This window comes from Somniosus microcephalus, chromosome 1, assembly GCF_052327205.1.
Source record: "Somniosus microcephalus isolate GS21.2 chromosome 1, FLI_Smic_1.0, whole genome shotgun sequence".
Taxonomy (NCBI): domain Eukaryota; kingdom Metazoa; phylum Chordata; class Chondrichthyes; order Squaliformes; family Somniosidae; genus Somniosus; species Somniosus microcephalus.
Window position 1 is genome coordinate 65,146,213 of NC_140987.1, and position 16,779 is coordinate 65,162,991.

General features: G+C 46.3%; 1 protein-coding gene across 1 annotated transcript in view; it reads right to left on the reverse strand.

Annotated features, from left to right (window-relative positions):
- The window catches only part of LOC147124145 (A disintegrin and metalloproteinase with thrombospondin motifs 3-like), a 463,277-nt gene that overhangs the window by 165,845 nt on the left and 280,653 nt on the right, over nucleotides 1-16,779 (reverse strand). Inside the window, exon 5 of the mRNA XM_085982801.1 lies at nucleotides 5,249-5,354. Coding sequence (XP_085838927.1) covers nucleotides 5,249-5,354 — 106 coding nt within the window. The remainder of the gene's footprint in view (nucleotides 1-5,248; nucleotides 5,355-16,779) is intronic.

Genomic DNA, 16,779 nt, shown 5'->3' on the forward strand with positions numbered 1-16,779 from the left:
GGCATCTTAGGTTTCTATTGAAGAACATCATGGCGGGAGTTTGGTTTGTAACCATATGTGTTGCATTCCTGTATGTGAACAAGAAGTTATCCACCTTGTGCTGAAGTTTTATGTCTTCATTACCCATGGCCTTTATGGCCTTCTTGAAGGTCTGGACAAACCTTTCAGCCAATCCATTGGTGGCGGGATGGTATGGGGCGGACGTGTAGTGCTTAACCCCATTGTTTTTTAAGAACTTCCTGAACTCTTCGGACACAAATTGCGGTCCATTATCAGAACAGATCTGTTCCGGCAGCCCATTCCTGGCAAATATGGTCCTTAATACTGTGATGGTTTTTTCCGTGGTGGTGGAGGACATCTTTATTACCTCCGGCCACTAGGAGTGTGCATCAACCGCGATTAAGAACATTGAGTCCATAAATGGACCAGCAAAGTCGATGTGCACCCTTTGCCAGGGAGATGAGGGCCACTCCCATGGATGTAGAGGAGCTTGTGGTGGAGCGTTTTGGACCTTCTGGCATCCTAGGCAGCTCTTGGTCATTTCTTCGATGTCTCCATCGATACCTGGCCACCATACAAACGCCCTGGCTAGGTTCTTCATTTTCACTCCACCCAGATGCCCCTTGTGAAGCTCCTTTAGAACTTTATCCTGGAGTTTGGGTGGAATCACCACTCTGGATCCACACAACAAGGTTCCTCGGCACACTGACAGCTGTTCTCTTCTTTGCGAGAATGCTGGCAACAGTGGTTCACCATGTGCTGGCCATCCCTTCACTGTTAAATCGTAGACTCGTGAGAGAGTCGGGTCATTTCTCGTTTCCCTTTCAATGGCAGAATTTGTTACTGGTAGACATTTGACTATGGTAGAGTGGAAAATCTCCACTGGGTCTACGGTAGGTGCTTCTTCTACCGTTGGCAACGGTAGGCGCGATAACCCGTCAGCATTCCCATGCTGTTTTGATCCTTTGTATTCTATGTTGTATTGGTGTGCCCCTAGAAAAAGGGACCACCTCTGTAGCCTTTGCGCTGTCATAATGGGAACACCCTTTTTAGGGTTGAATATGGAGACGAGGGGTTGATGGTCAGTCAACAAGGTAAATTTTTGTCCGTGTAGGTAATGGTTGAATTTCTTCACTCCCCATACCAGGCTGGGTGATTCCCTGTCGATTTGGGCATAGTTACGCTCAGCTGAGTTCAATGAGCGTGACACAAAAGCTATCGGCCATTCCGAGCCATCAGGGAATTTATGCGATAATACTGCTCCTACGCGGTAAGGGGATGCATCGCACGCCAATCTGATTGGCAGTGATGGGTTGTAATGAGCCAAAACTTCTTTGGACGTGATTAAGTCTTTGCATTTATGGAAGGCACGTTTACAGTCTTCGCTCCATTTCCAAATTACTCCTGTTTGTAGCAGTTCATTAGGAGGGTGTAGAAGAGTTGATAAGTTCGGTAAAAATTTATAATAGTAATTTATTAATCCCAGGAACGACCTTAATTGTGAAACATTTTCAGGTGCTGGGGCTTTTATGACCACTTCAATTTTTTCAGGTGACTTATGCAACCCTTCCTTATTAATTATGTGGCCACAATATGATATTTGATTTTGGAAAAATTCGCACTTGGGGCAATTTGCTCGTAGGCCCCGTTCTCTCAGCCTAGTGAGCACCTGCTCCAAATTGGCAAGGTGCTCGTTGTCGTTTTCTCCTGTTACAAGGATGTCGTCTAGGTAGCATTGAATCCCCAGAATCCCTTGGAGGACTTGCTCCATAGCTCTTTGCCAGATAGCTGAAGCGGATGCTACTCCGAAAACCAGTCGATTGTACTGGTACAGACCTTTGTGTGTATTTATCGTGAGATATTTTTTAGAGGCCTCTTCAACCTCCATCTGTAGGTATGCCTGTGCCAAGTCAATTTTGGTGAAACGTTTCCCTCCGGATAGTGAGGCGAAAATATCTTCTATCCTCGGAAGAGGATACTGTACCGTGTGAAGGACCGGGTTTACAGTCACCTTGAAGTCTCCACAGATGCAAATTTTTCTCTGTTCTTCAGATTTATCATTATTCAATGCTTTCTTCATGACTGGGATGATGGGTGTTGCCCACTCGCTCCAATCTATTTTGGACAATACGCCTGCCTTTTCCAAATTCTCCAGCTCTGCCTCGACTGCTGGACGAATTGCGTATGGCACCGGTCTTGCCTTAAAAAACTTGGGAATTGCTGCATCTTCCACTTTTATTGAGGCGGTGATGCCTTTCAAGGTTCCTAGTTTCTCTTGAAACACTTCTTTGGCGTTGGCCAAGATGTCTTTTAATCGTTCAGGTATGACGTCATCATCGTTTTTTTTCTTACTGGTCACCGTCAGTGCCTGAATGGAGTGCCAGTCTAAATGTATTTTCCTGATCCATTCACGTCCCAACAGCGGTGGACCACCATCTTGTAGAATGTATAAATACAACTTTTGTATTTCCTTGCCGTTGTATACAACAGGCACCCTTATTTTTCCTTTGGGGTATACTTTCTGCCCCGTATATGTTTTCAAGATAATGGATGTGTCTTTTAAAGGTATATGCGGAAATAGCCGCTCGTAATCCCATCGACTTATGATGGTCAGAGCTGATCCTGTATCTAGCTGCATTTTAACTGGGGACCATGCTATCGTGAGGGTAACCCAAATGGTCTGGTAATCATCTTTGGCAATTACATTATGTAATTTGAGACAGCTTAGTCTCTTGTTTTCGGAGTCGCTATCGCTCTTCTGGTCTTCGGAGCTACTGTCCGTCATCATTTGTACCTTTCTGTACTTTTCTTTATTGATTTTTTTTTTCCTGTCTGTGGATTTTTTTTGTCCAGATCGGCATACCCGTGCAATGTGTCCAATCTTTCCGCATTGCCTGCATGCTTTGTCCTTGAACCAGCAGTCCCTCTGGTCATGGGTGGATCTGCCGCAGCGATAACATCTCTCGAAACCCTGTGTCATTTCATGGGTGCCGAAGTCCTGTGTCTTTTGTTGTATCTCTGCAGCTCCTCTTGCGGCTGCTTCGTATGATACAGCCATACTGAAAGCCTTGTCCAGTGTTAAATCTTTTTCAGAAAGCAGCCTTTTCTGTGTTCCTTCACTTAGGAGACCGCAGACGAATTTGTCTCGAAGATAATCTGCTAGTCCTGCCCCGAATTGGCAGTGTTTTGATAGCTTTCTTAATTCGGTGAGGTAATCAGCGTTACTGTCATTCTTGTGTTGATTTCTCTTGAAGAATTTGAATCGTTCCGCTATCAGCAGCGGTGTTGGGTTTAAGTGCTCCTGTAGGGTATCAACAGTTTCTTTATAATTCTTGTCCTTTGGTTTGGCTGGAGTGATTAAATTTCGTAACAGCCCGTATGTCTTTGCGCCCATTAGATTTAGCAGTACTGAAGCTTTTTTTTCATCTTCTATTCCATTTGCGGTGCAATATACCTCCACTCTTTCCACATATGTGGTCCAATCCTCTATCTCGTTACCAAAAGCATCAATATTGCCAGACTTAGGCATCCTAGAAAGAAAATGGCGCTTCCCGCGCTTTTCTTTCTTTTCTGCAGAAAAGATATGGCGCTTCCCGCGCTTCCCCGCCGCTGCTGCCAATGGCAACACTGTTTCCCGCGGTTTCCGTTCTTTTTATTTATTTATTTACAGTTGGAGACTCGTTCCCGCCGGACTCTCTCTCTAGGTCTGAACGCCGACCTGCTTGCAGCGCCGGCCGTCTCCCGAGTGCTCCCTCCCCATCTGTTACTGCTTGCCTCCACTTTCGCTGCTTGGCCTAGCTGTAGAGCCAGCTGCTGGAGCCCCAGCCCGACGCCCAGGAAGGATTATTGCAGTACCTGCCACCAGCTTGGCTAGCTGGTGAAACCACAGCTTTTTCCTTTTTCTTAATTTTTTCTTCAACTTTGGACGCCAGAGGAATCGATGTCCTTGAGGTGCTGCCGAATTGCAGGTAAGTCTGTTTCCAATTCGTCGCCACTGTTGTGTCCGGGTGTTGATAGAGGCACTGAAGACAGGAGTTGGTTTCACAGGTGTTTACTAAACAAAGTCTGGAGAGGAACTAACTGATACAACACAGTATACAGGTCTATATAGCCCAAGTGGCCATTACCGGCATTACAGTACACATGGGGCTCTTAAAGGCACATACACTACAACCAAAGCCATGGTTTTCGGTCACCGCCACAAACTCCGTTCCCTCGTCGCTGACTCCATCCGTCTCCCTAACATCTGTCTGAGCTGAATCACTCTGTTCATATTTGACCCCAAAATGAGCTTCCGACCACATATCCGCAGCATAACTAAGACCGCCTATTTCCACCTCCATAACATCGCCCGTCTCCACCCTTGCCTCAGCTCATCCGCTGCTGAAACCCTCATCCATGCCTTTGTTACCTCTAAACTTGACTATTCCAATGCACTCCTGGCTGGCCTCCCACATTCCACCCTACGTAAACTTGAGGTCATCCAAAACTCGACTGCCCGTGTCCTAACTCGCACCAAGTCCTGTTCACCCTTCACCCCTGTGCTCGCTGATTTACATTGGTTCCTGATTAAGCAACGCCTCGATTTCAAAATTCTCATCCTTGTTTTCAAATCCCTCCATGGCCTCACCCTTTCCTATCTCTGTAATCTCCTTCAGCCCCACAACCCCCCCGAGATATCTGCGCTTCTCTAATTCTGCTATCTTGAGAATCTCTGATTATAATCACTCAACCATTGGTGGCCGTGCCTTCTGTTGCCTAGGCCCTAAGATCTTGAATTCCCTGCCTAAACCTCTCTGCCTCGCTACCTCTCTTACCTCCTTTAAGACGCTCCTTAAAACCTACCTCTTTGACCAAGCACTAATTTCTCCTTATGTGGCTCGGTGTCAAATTTTATGTCTTTTAATACTCCTGTGAAGCACCTTGGGATGTTTTACTACGTTAAAAGCACTATATAAATACAAGTTGTTGTTGTTGGATTTGGTAGTCAATAAAAGAGAGACTTACACAGGGTCTGTGAAGGGAACTGCACACTGTTATCAGTGTGGGTGATGGCACAGAGTTCATTGTCCCAGAAGAAACAGAGGCAGCATACAGAACAAGTAGCAGTGAATTATGCAGCCCATTCAACTCAAGGTCGATACCCTCAGTGAATCCTTCAATTGCTGAAATGATTAACTTTACGAGGTTTGGAGGAGACAGATGAATCCCGAAATGCGGGTTTATTATGTAGTCGTTTAGAACTTACACGTGTCCGGTCTCATGAGCAACTACAAACGCTGAAGAGAAGCCGTCCTCATGGTTTAGGGTACAACTGCGAACAGGGTGGCACATTCCAGTCACTGGAGCATAACCTGCAGAAGGTCATCAAGAGAAAGAAAACCAACAGATGAGTCCAAGTCTCTAACATAAACACAGAGGCAGGATAGTTCACATGAATGGAAAATGGGTTCATTTACATAGAAAATGCAACCTTGCTTTTTCTCTACTTCTACAGTGCCAGTGTAATCCAGGGTTTGTTTCTATATGTACAGTGCCAGTGTAATCCAGGGTTTGTTTCTATATGTACAGTGCCAGTGTAATCCAGGGTTTGTCTCTAACTGTACAATGCCAGTGTAATCCAGGGTTTGTCTCTAACTGTACAGTGCCAGTGTAATCCAGGGTTTGTTTCTACATGTACAGTGCCAGTGTTATCCAGGGTTTGTCTCTACTTTTACCGAGCCAGTGTAATCCAGGGTTTGACTCTACCTGTACAATGCCAGTGTAATCCAGGGTTTGTCTCTACCTGCAGTGCCAGTGTAATCCAGGGTTTGTCTCTAACTGTACAATGCCAGTGTACTCCAGGGTTTGTCTCTAACTGTACAGTGCCAGTGTAATCCAGGGTTTGTCTCTACCTGTAAAATGCCAGTGTAATCCAGGGTTCGTCTTGAACTGTACAGTGCCAGTGTACTCCAGGGTTTGTCTCGAACTGTACAGTGCCAGTATAATCCAGGGTTTGTCTCTAACTGTACAATTCCAGTGTAATCCAGAATTTGTCTCTACCTGTACAGTGCCAGTGCAATCCAGGGTTGTCTCTACCTGTACAGTGCCAGTGTAATCCAGGGTTGTCTCTACCTGTACAGTGCCAGTGTAATCCAGGGTTTGTCTGTACCTGTACAGTGCCAGTGTAATCCAGGGTTTGTCTCTACCTGTACAGTGCCAGTGTAATCCAGGGTTTGTCTCTACCTGTGCAGTGCCAGTGTAATCCAGGGTTTGTCTCTACCTGTATAGTGCCAGTGTAATCCAGGGTTTGTCTCTACCTGTGCAGTGCCAGTGTAATCCAGGGTTTGTCTCTACCTGTGCAGTGCCAGTGTAATACAGGGTTTGTCTCAAACTGGACAGTGCCAGTGTAATCTAGGGTTTGTCTCTAACTGTACAATGCCAGTGTAATCCAGGGTTTGTCTCTACCTGTGCAGTGCCAGTGTAATCCAGGGTTTGTCTCAAACTGGACAGTGCCAGTGTAATCCAGGGTTTGTCTCAAACTGGACAGTGCCAGTGTAATCCAGGGTTTGTCTCTACCTGTACAGTGCCAGTGTAATCCAGGGTTTGTCTCTACCTGTGCAGTGCCAGTGTAATCCAGGGTTTGTCTCTACCTGTGCAGTGCCAGTGTAATCCAGGGTTTGTCTCTACCTGTGCAGTGCCAGTGTAATACAGGGTTTGTCTCAAACTGGACAGTGCCAGTGTAATCCAGGGTTTGTCTCAAACTGGACAGTGCCAGTGTAATCCAGGGTTTGTCTCCAACTGTACAATGCCAGTGTAATCCAGAGTGATGTAAAAAGACTACTGAGCACTTGATTTGAGTATAAAACAAGGCTTTAATCAACTGTTTTAAAACCATGAGATTTCTAGTTATAATCACTAGTTCCTGGTTACAGAAACATCCTGAGCAAGCTGGGCCCACGCCCGAGTATTTATACTCCTTGGACGGCTCCACCAGCTGGCTGCCCAGTGTTACTTCATGAGTCATGATAAGATTCATGACATCCTTCCCACCTGAAAGTTTTGGAAGTCCGACGACTTCCTTCTAGTGGATTAGGTGGACCACGAATAGGTGCAGTCTTTTAGATCTTAGCTTGTGGCTGGAAGGCACGTCTCCTCGGACCGTGTCTTGATCCCCGGGTCGCTTGGTCCGTACTGGTAGATCGACGGGGCCCATGTCGCCTTGATCGACCTGTGGAAGATTGGGTGATCGTGACTCCGGGTGCAGGTCCCCACAGGCGCAGAGCTGGCGTCATCTTGGTTGGTAGCCGGGGATTGACCGGCGTCCTGTCTTTGGGTGACCATCCCATGGGAAGCGTTCAGCTTCCCGAGTTGATCCGGTGGAGTAGCCGTCAGATCCCTTGATGTCCCAGGTAGGGCGTCATCCTCAAAAGGAGCGCAGAGCGTCGGCATCATTACCATGGGTTCCTCTACCAGTTGGGTCCGTGGGACTGGTTGGACAGGGAGCCAGATCTCGGAGTGAAACGGTGGACTCCCGGCCATCAGGATACCACACGTGCGCGTAAGTGGGATTAACGTCCGTTAGTTCCACCTCATCGACATGGGGATCGTTTTTGGAAGATCGGACGAATCTTCGGAGCAGCACGGGGCCGGGAGCTGCCAACCATGACGGTAGGGATGTCCCATGAGTGGAGCGACGCTGGAACCTGAAGAATCGCTCGTGAGGAGTGACATTGGTGGACGTAGAAAGAAGAGACCTGATGGAATGCAACGCGTCAGGGAGCATAGTTTCCCACTGCTGGTCTGATAGGTTGCGTGACCTCAGTTCAAGACGAACGGCGTTCCAAATGATAGCGTTGTATCTCTCAACCTGTCCGCTACCGATGGGATGATACGGTGTCATTTTACTTGTGGCAATTCCCTGTTGGGAAAGATAACTTTTGAGTTCGCTTGACATGAAGGAGAGACCCCAATCAGAGTGGATGAAATTGGCCGTACCACAAAGGGAAAAGACTTGATCGAGGCATTTGATCATTGTTGGAAGTAAGCATATTGGGACGAGGAAAGCAAAGGGAAAGCGTGAATATTCGTCCACCATAGTAAGCAAGTAGGTGTTTCGCATTGAGGAAGGCAATGGCCCTTTAAAGTCAATGCTGAGTTGCTGCATAGGCTGCATAGCGTGTATGAGCGAGCCATCCGACGGACGGAAGAATTGCGGTTTTAATTCCGCACAAATTCTACAGGTGGAGCATGTTCTTTTCACATCTTCCGTAGAAAATAGGAGATTTTTAGATCGCACAAAGTGCAACATACGGGTAACGCCAGGATGGCATAAGTCAGTATGAAGTTCCGCAAGAGTCGAAGTTGACATAGAAGAGCAGAATGCACGCGTGAGGGTATCCAGGACTACATTCTCTTTGCCGGGTCGATAATGTATGGTGTCACCAAAGGCGGCCAATTCCATCCTCCAGAGCTGTATTTTGTTATTCTTGATCTTAGTGCATTTCTGGTTATCCAGCATAAAGGCCACGGAGCGCTGATCGGTTATAAGCATGAAATGGCGACGAGCGAGAAAATGATTCCATTTACATACTGCTTCGATGATAGCCGTAGCCTCCTTCTCGACAGGAGGATAATGGAGCTAGCTACCCTGCAAAGTTCTGGACAGAAATGCCACGGGTCGACCACCTTGATTCAAGGTAGCTGAGATCGCCACCTCCAATGCATCGCACTCGACCACGAAAGGAAGATTTTCATCGATGGAACGAAGCGTGGCTTTTTCCAGTTGTCGCTTGAGGAGTTTGAAAGCTGAAATAGCCATTGCCTCCAATGGAAATGACTTTGCGTGAAGCAGGGGCTGGATCTTGTCGGAGAAGTGGGGTATCCATTTTGCATAATAGGCGAACATGCCGAGTGCCTGACGAAGAGAGCCGAGATTCATAGGGGGAGGGAGCTCCTGAAGCGGATGAAGTCACTCCGGATCCGGTTTGATGACACCATTGCCTACCCAATAGCCAAGGATGTTGACTGATGGTACTGACTTCACAGATTTGGACTCATTTAAGGTTAAGTCGCAACGACGGAGAACGTCAAAAAATTTCTGGAGGTTGGCATCATGCTCCTTCTGGTCATGACCAGCAATGGTGATATTATCCAGATATGGAAAAGTGTCCGTTAAGTTCTCCTGCTTGACTAGGCTATCCATTGCCCGCTGAAAGAAGCCACCCCATTGGTGACCCCAAATGGAAGGCGACAAAACTGATAAAGCCGACCATTGGCCTCAAAGGCTGTATACTTTTTGTCAGAGTCCTTTAATGGTACTTGATGGTATGCGCTCTTTAAGCCAAAAGTTAAAAATACCTTGTAGTTGGCAAGGTTATTGACCATGTCATCGATGCGTGGTAGTGGGTAGGCATCCAGGTCGGTATACTGGTTAATAGTTTGCGAGTAATTGATGCAAAGACGTTTCTTGTGTTGCTTCAGAGGATTTTTAACAACGACGACATGAGCCCGGCAGGAAGATGAACATGGCTCAATGATACCATCAGCTAGAAGGCAAGAGATTGCTGCCTCGATAAAGGATCGATCATCTTGGCTGAAACGTCATGATTTAGTGACTATGGGCTTACATCGGGGGAAAAGATTGGAAAACAAGGAGGGCTCATCCAGCGAAGCCACCGAAAACGCACAAAACGGTACTTTGGAAATAGTAAGCTCCGGCTTTGACCCTCCAAACTCGAAAGTGAGTCTTTTGTGTTGTTTCTGGAAATCCTGTCCCAGGAGCACATCACAGCATAGGTTTTTGGGCACCCCGAGCCGGGTGGAGAAATAAGTGCGGCCATTGAGAATAAGGTCGACAAGACAAAAGCCAGAAGAGTTGGTGGTCAGTGTCATCAGAGCCATTGCAATTTCCCTGTCCGAGGGGTAAATACGCAGTTTTAACTTACTGACAGCCCGTTCAATAGTGAAGCTGTCAGAGCTGCATGAGTCGATTAGTGCACTCAAAATGTGTCCATTTACCAAAACCTTTGTGGCTGCATGGGACAGACTTTGGGGAAAAACAGCTGTGATGGGAGGAGGGGCAGTTTTACCCTTGACAGCTGTAACCTTAGTAGTGGTTCTTGGGGGAGGAGCAGTTTTATAGATTGCAGCTGTAACCTTAGTAGTGGCTCTTGGGGGAGGAGCAGTTTTATAGATAATAGCTGCAAAACTAACAGGGGCTCTCGACTGGTATACCTTAGAAAAGTGGCCTTTCTTACTAACAGAGGATCTTGACTGGCATACCTTAGAAAAGTGACCTTTCTTACTGTAATGATTGCAGACTGCGTTACGAGCAGGACAAAATTTCCTATAGTGGAATGCACCTCCACAGAAGAAACACTTCCTTCCAGATTGCCAAGATGCCGCTAGGGCAGGGTCGTCATCAGTGAAGGCTTCTAGGGCAGGGTTGTCATCAGCCAGGTGGGAGTCATCATCAGTGAGGGCTTCCGCCCGAGGCCTGTCGAAGGAGTCACTAAAAGTGATAGCAGCAGCCCGTGCACGTGGTGAAAGATAGGTATCTGCATTTCTCTTTGCTAAGTCCAGAGAGCATGCCTGGTCATAGGCAGCCTGTAACTTGAGGGTTTTATTCTCCAACAGATGCTGACGTATGAAGGGAGACGCAATCCCATTAATAAAGGAATCACGAATTAACTCCTCCTGGTATTGCTCAGCTGTAACAGCTTTAAGATTACAATCCTTGCTGAGCCTGCAAAGTTTCTGAAGGAATTCGTCAAGTGATTCCCCGGGTTGTTGTCGAGTTGTGGCCAGTAGATGCCGAGCAAAAATTTTGTTTGGGGACTTAACATATAGTTGCTGTAGTATTTGGATAGCGGCGTCATAGTCTACACAGTCTTCGATATAATCAAACACATGAGGGGATACATAATTGGCAAGCATTCGTAAATTATTAGGAACATTCTCACCACACTCCTCAAGGAAGTTGCTAAAGGTACGACACCAGTGTTTCCATACCTTAGCAGCTGTAAGTGAATTTGGGTCCAGGTCAAGACGGGCGGGTCTGAGTAGTTTCTCCATGATGGATCGATTATTTTGTCCAAGTTCCCTCCTACGGTTTGAGTCGTAGCTGGCTGTTCCCAAGACCACTCAGAGCGTGGAGCAGGTCAGTTGATTAAATTGATGTAAAAAAACTACTGAGCACTTGGTTTGAGTATAAAACAAGGCTTTAATCAACGGTTTCACAACCATGAGATTCTAGTTACATCACTAGTTCCTGGTTACAGAAACATCCTGAGCAAGCTGGGCCCACGTCCGAGTATTTATACTCCTTGGACGGCACCACCAGCTGGCCGCACAGTGTTACTTCATGAGTCATGATAAGATTCATGTTTGTCTCTAACTGTACAATGCCAGTGTAATCCAGGGTTTGTCTCCAACTGTGCAGTGCCAGTGTAATCCAGAATTAGTCTCTACCTGTACAATGCCAGGGTAATCCAGGGTTTGTCTCTAACTGTACAATGCCAGTGTAATCCAGGGTTTGTCTCCAACTGTACAATGCCAGTGTAATCCAGGGTTTGTCTCTAACTGTACAATGCCAGTGTAATCCAGAATTAGTCTCTACCTGTACAATGCCAGGGTAATCCAGGGTTTGTCTCTAACTGTACAATGCCAGTGTAATCCAGGGTTTGTCTCTAACTGTACAGTGCCAGTGTAATCCAGGGTTTGTCTCTACCTATAGAGTGCCAGTGTAATCCAGGGTTTGTCTGTACCTGTACAATGCCAGTGTAATCCAGGGTTTGTCTGTACCTGTACAGTGCCAGTGTAATCCAGAATTTGTCTCTACCTGTGCAATGCCAGGGTAATCCAGGGTTTGTCTCTAACTGTACAATGCCAGTGTAATCCAGGGTTTGTCTCTACCTGTACAATGCCAGTGTAATCCAGGGTTTGTCTGTACCTGTACAGTGCCAGTGTGATCCAGGGTTTATCTCTACCTGTACAGTGCCAGTGTAATCCAGGGTTTGTCTGTACCTGTACAGTGCCAGTGTAATCCAGGGTTTATCTCTACCTGTACAATGCCAGTGTAATCCAGGGTTTGTCTCTACCTATACAGTGCCAGTGTAATCCAGGGTTTGTCTGTACCTGTACAGTGCCAGTGTAATCCAGGGTTTGTCTGTACCTGTACAGTGCCAGTGTAATCCAGGGTTTATCTCTACCTGTACAATGCCAGTGTAATCCAGGGTTTGTCTGTACCTGTACAGTGCCAGTGTAATCCAGGGTTTGTCTGTACCTGTACAGTGCCAGTGTAATCCAGGGTTTGTCTGTACCTGTACAGTGCCAGTGTAATCCAGGGTTTGTCTGTACCTGTACAGTGCCAGTGTAATCCAGGGTTTGTCTGTACCTGTACAGTGCCAGTGTAATCCAGGGTTTGTCTCTACCTATCGAGTGCCAGTGTAATCCAGGGTTTGTCTGTACCTGTACAGTGCCAGTGTAATCCAGGGTTTGTCTCTACCTGTACAGTGCCAGTGTAATCCAGGGTTTGTCTCTACCTGTACAGTGCCAGTGTAATCCAGGGTTTGTCTGTACCTGTACAGTGCCAGTGTAATCCAGGGTTTGTCTCAAACTGTACAGTGCCAGTGTAATCCAGGGTTTGTCTGTACCTGTACAGTGCCAGTGTAATCCAGGGTTTGTCTGTACCTGTACAGTGCCAGTGTAATCCAGGGTTTATCTCTACCTGTACAGTGCCAGTGTAATCCAGGGTTTGTCTGTGCCTGTACAGTTCCAGTGTAATCCAGGGTTTGTCTGTACCTGTACAGTGCCAGTGTAATCCAGGGTTTGTCTGTACCTGTACAATGCCAGTGTAATCCAGGGTTTGTCTGTACCTGTATAGTGCCAGTGTAATCCAGGGTTTGTCTCAAACTGTACAGTGCCAGTGTAATCCAGGGTTTGTCTGTACCTGTACAATGCCAGTGTAATCCAGGGTTTGTCTGTACCTGTACAGTGCCAGTGTAATCCAGGGTTTGTCTGTACCTGTACAGTGCCAGTGTAATCCAGGGTTTGTCTGTACCTGTACAGTGCCAGTGTAATCCAGGGTTTGTCTGTACCTGTACAGTGCCAGTGTAATCCAGGGTTTGTCTCAAACTGTACAGTGCCAGTGTAATCCAGGGTTTGTCTGTACCTATACAGTGCCAGTGTAATCCAGGGTTTGTCTGTACCTGTACAGTGCCAGTGTAATCCAGGGTTTGTCTGTATCTGTACAGTGCCAGTGTAATCCAGGGTTTGTCTGTACCTGTACAGTGCCAGTGTAATCCAGGGTTTGTCTGTACCTGTACAGTGCCAGTGTAATCCAGGGTTTGTCTGTACCTGTACAGTGCCAGTGTAATCCAGGGTTGTCTCTACCTGTACAGTGCCAGTGTAATCCAGGGTTTGTCTCTACCTATACAGTGCCAGTGTAATCCAGGGTTTGTCTGTATCTGTACAGTGCCAGTGTAATCCAGGGTTTGTCTGTACCTGTACAGTGCCAGTGTAATCCAGGGTTTGTCTGTACCTGTACAGTGCCAGTGTAATCCAGGGTTTGTCTGTACCTGTACAATGCCAGTGTAATCCAGGGTTTGTCTCAAACTGTACAGTGCCAGTGTAATCCAGGGTTTGTCTGTACCTGTACGGTGCCAGTGTAATCCAGGGTTTGACTGTACCTGTACAGTGCCAGTGTAATCCAGGGTTTGTCTGTACCTGTACAATGCCAGTGTAATCCAGGGCTGTCTCTACCTGTACAGTGCCAGTGTAATCCAGGGTTTGTCTGTACCTGTACAGTGCCAGTGTAATCCAGGGTTTGTCTGTACCTGTACAGTGCCAGTGTAATCCAGGGTTTGTCTGTACCTGTACAGTGCCAGTGTAGTCCAGGGTTTGTCTCAAACTGTACAGTGCCAGTGTAATCCAGGGTTTGTCTGTACCTGTACAGTGCCAGTGTAATCCAGGGTTTGTCTGTACCTGTACAGTGTCAGTGTAATCCAGGGTTTGTCTGTACCTGTACAGTGCCAGTGTAATCCAGGGTTTGTCTGTTCCTGTACAGTGCCAGTGTAATCCAGGGTTTGACTGTACCTGTACAATGCCAGTGTAATCCAGGGTTTGTCTGTACCTGTACAGTGCCAGTGTAATCCAGGGTTTGTCTCAAACTGTACAGTGCCAGTGTAATCCAGGGTTTGTCTGTACCTGTACGGTGCCAGTGTAATCCAGGGTTTGACTGTACCTGTACAGTGCCAGTGTAATCCAGGATTTGACTGTACCTGTACAGTGCCAGTGTAATCCAGGGTTTGTCTGTACCTGTACAGTGCCAGTGTAATCCAGGGTTTGTCTGTACCTGTACAGTGCCAGTGTAATCCAGGGTTTGTCTGTACCTGTACAGTGCCAGTGTAATTGTTACCAGGTTAAAATCCTGGAACTCCTTGTCAGCAGCACTGTGGGAGAACCTTCACCACACAGACTGCAGTGGTTCAAGAAAAAGGCCAACCATCAACTTCTCAGGGGCATTGGGGAATGGGCAATAAATACTGGCCTTGCTAGTGCTGGCCATATCCTAAGAATAAATGATTAAAAAATGCATTTTTGTCTCTATCTGTATAGTGCCAGTGTAGTCCAGAGTTTGTCTCTAACTCTCCCCCAATGCCCACTATCCATCATCCAAACATTTCACTCATTCCTCACATGCCTTCTCCCCGCCCATCTCATCTATTCACACCCATGACCACTACCTTCCTCCCACATAACTACTCCCTCCCCAATTACTCATTACCTCAATTGAATTTTTATTACTCTATGATGCTCACCTTCATTACTCAATCCCGCATGCTATCCCTATTACTCCGTACACATGATTTACTGCTTAGCTGTCTCTACCAATGTTTCCTCCAATTTTTATTTGCTCTGAACGCGACTTTTTTATCCATGGGCAGTTAACAACAACAACAACAACAGCAGCAGCAGCAATAACACCCTACCCAACAACAGCAGCAACAACAGAAAATTCAGATCTTTCATTATTTTTGTTCATTGCGCAAATACATTTTGGAGTCCTTGAAGAGTTAATGACTTGATATCTTCACTTTATCTCTTACTCCTGACTCCCCTCGTCACATCAAGCAATCCCAGGTCAGGTTTTAATATTTTGAGGCCTTGGAGAGGGTGCAGAGGAGATTTACTAGAATGTACCAGGGATTAGGGACTTCAGTTATGTGGAGTGATTGAAGAAGCTGGGGTTGTTCTTCTTAGAGCAGAGAAGGTTAAGAGGAGATTTAATAGAGGTGTTCAAAATTTTGAGGGGTTTTGATAGAGTAAATAAGGAGAAACTGTTTCCACTGGCAGGAGGGTCGGTAACCAGAGGACACAGATTTAAGGTGATTGGCAAAAGAACCAGAGGCGAGATGAGGAGAATTTTTTTTACGTAGCGAGTTGTTATGATCTGGAATGCACTGCCTGAAAGGGCAGCAGAAGCAGATTCAATAATAAATTTCAAAAGCAAATTGGATAAATATTTGAAAAGGTAAAATCTGCAGGGGAGTGGGACTAATTGGATAGCTCTACCAAGGAGCCGGCACAGGCATGATTGATTCTATGATTCTATCTGATGATATATTTTATCAAGCCCAAAGCCAGTTTGAGGGCAGGTTCGGATATGACGGGGGTGCCAGGCCCAAGATGCTGAGCAGTGGGAGTTGGGGAACTTTTTATGAATTGCATTAAGGCAAATTATTCAATTCTAATTTTCTTACTTATATTTTTATTATTATTTGAGAATAAATACATTTTTTTTGGCAGACTCTACAACCCATGCCAGCACCTCACTCAATGTGGTATGCTTGCCATTGCCTTGTTCACTTTGAGGCACTACATGGAATATGACTTTTCCTTTAGACGAGACATTTCATGGCATTAATAATAATGACGTTCCTGAGTTTTGGCTTGGGTTTTAACTGTAGTTAGACTTTCCAGCCGAGTTCTTTGTGTCTCCTCTTCGAAATGATTTTGCTCACTCAAGTCGTAATAATAAATTGATCTGCTTTTTGTTAGTCATTACCCAACACGATAATAACTGATAATAAGGCATCGATTTGTTGTGCTAGGGTTGATGGAACCCAGCCTGCCTTTGCATGCTTGATGCTTCCTTCTCTCCCTTTTTTGGGCGGAGGGGATGGGTTTCTTTGCTTTGTCCCCTTTGCTGTTCTGCCCTCCTCCCGGTGAGACCCATACCAATGGGGAGAGCTCCAGAATGCCAGGGAACAGGACTGTTCCAGTGTTCGATGCTAAACCCAATCTTTCGTCGCTCTGCTTTAGCCGGCCTGTGTGGTAATAAAGGGAGATTTATGCAGGACAGTAACTAAGAGCTGTGCAGAGGCGCTACAGACAGAGAGAGAACAAATTAAGCCCAGTGCTGTCGGTGCTATCATTATGCAGCATTTGAAAGGCAGCAAGCACAATAGGAAATACAAAACGCGGATAAAAATGCAATGGATAGATTAAAATGCTGGGATGCACAGTGGACAAATGAGTATTTATTTATTTGATGCAATAAAAAATTATTGCATTTAAAGATTTCCTGCACGAATTGCTGAAGTTTGTCTCCATAATTCAGGTTGTGACCGTCTGCATTTATCCCCAATGAATAAGATTCCCTTTCCCAAGCCGGCTATCCGTGGGGAAGCCATCAGCACCTGCCCCCTCTCACCTGCTATTGGCTCATCCGCCAGACCCTCAGGACCCACCCCCCCCATAGCTATTGGTGAGAGTCGACGCCAGTCACAGAAGGTT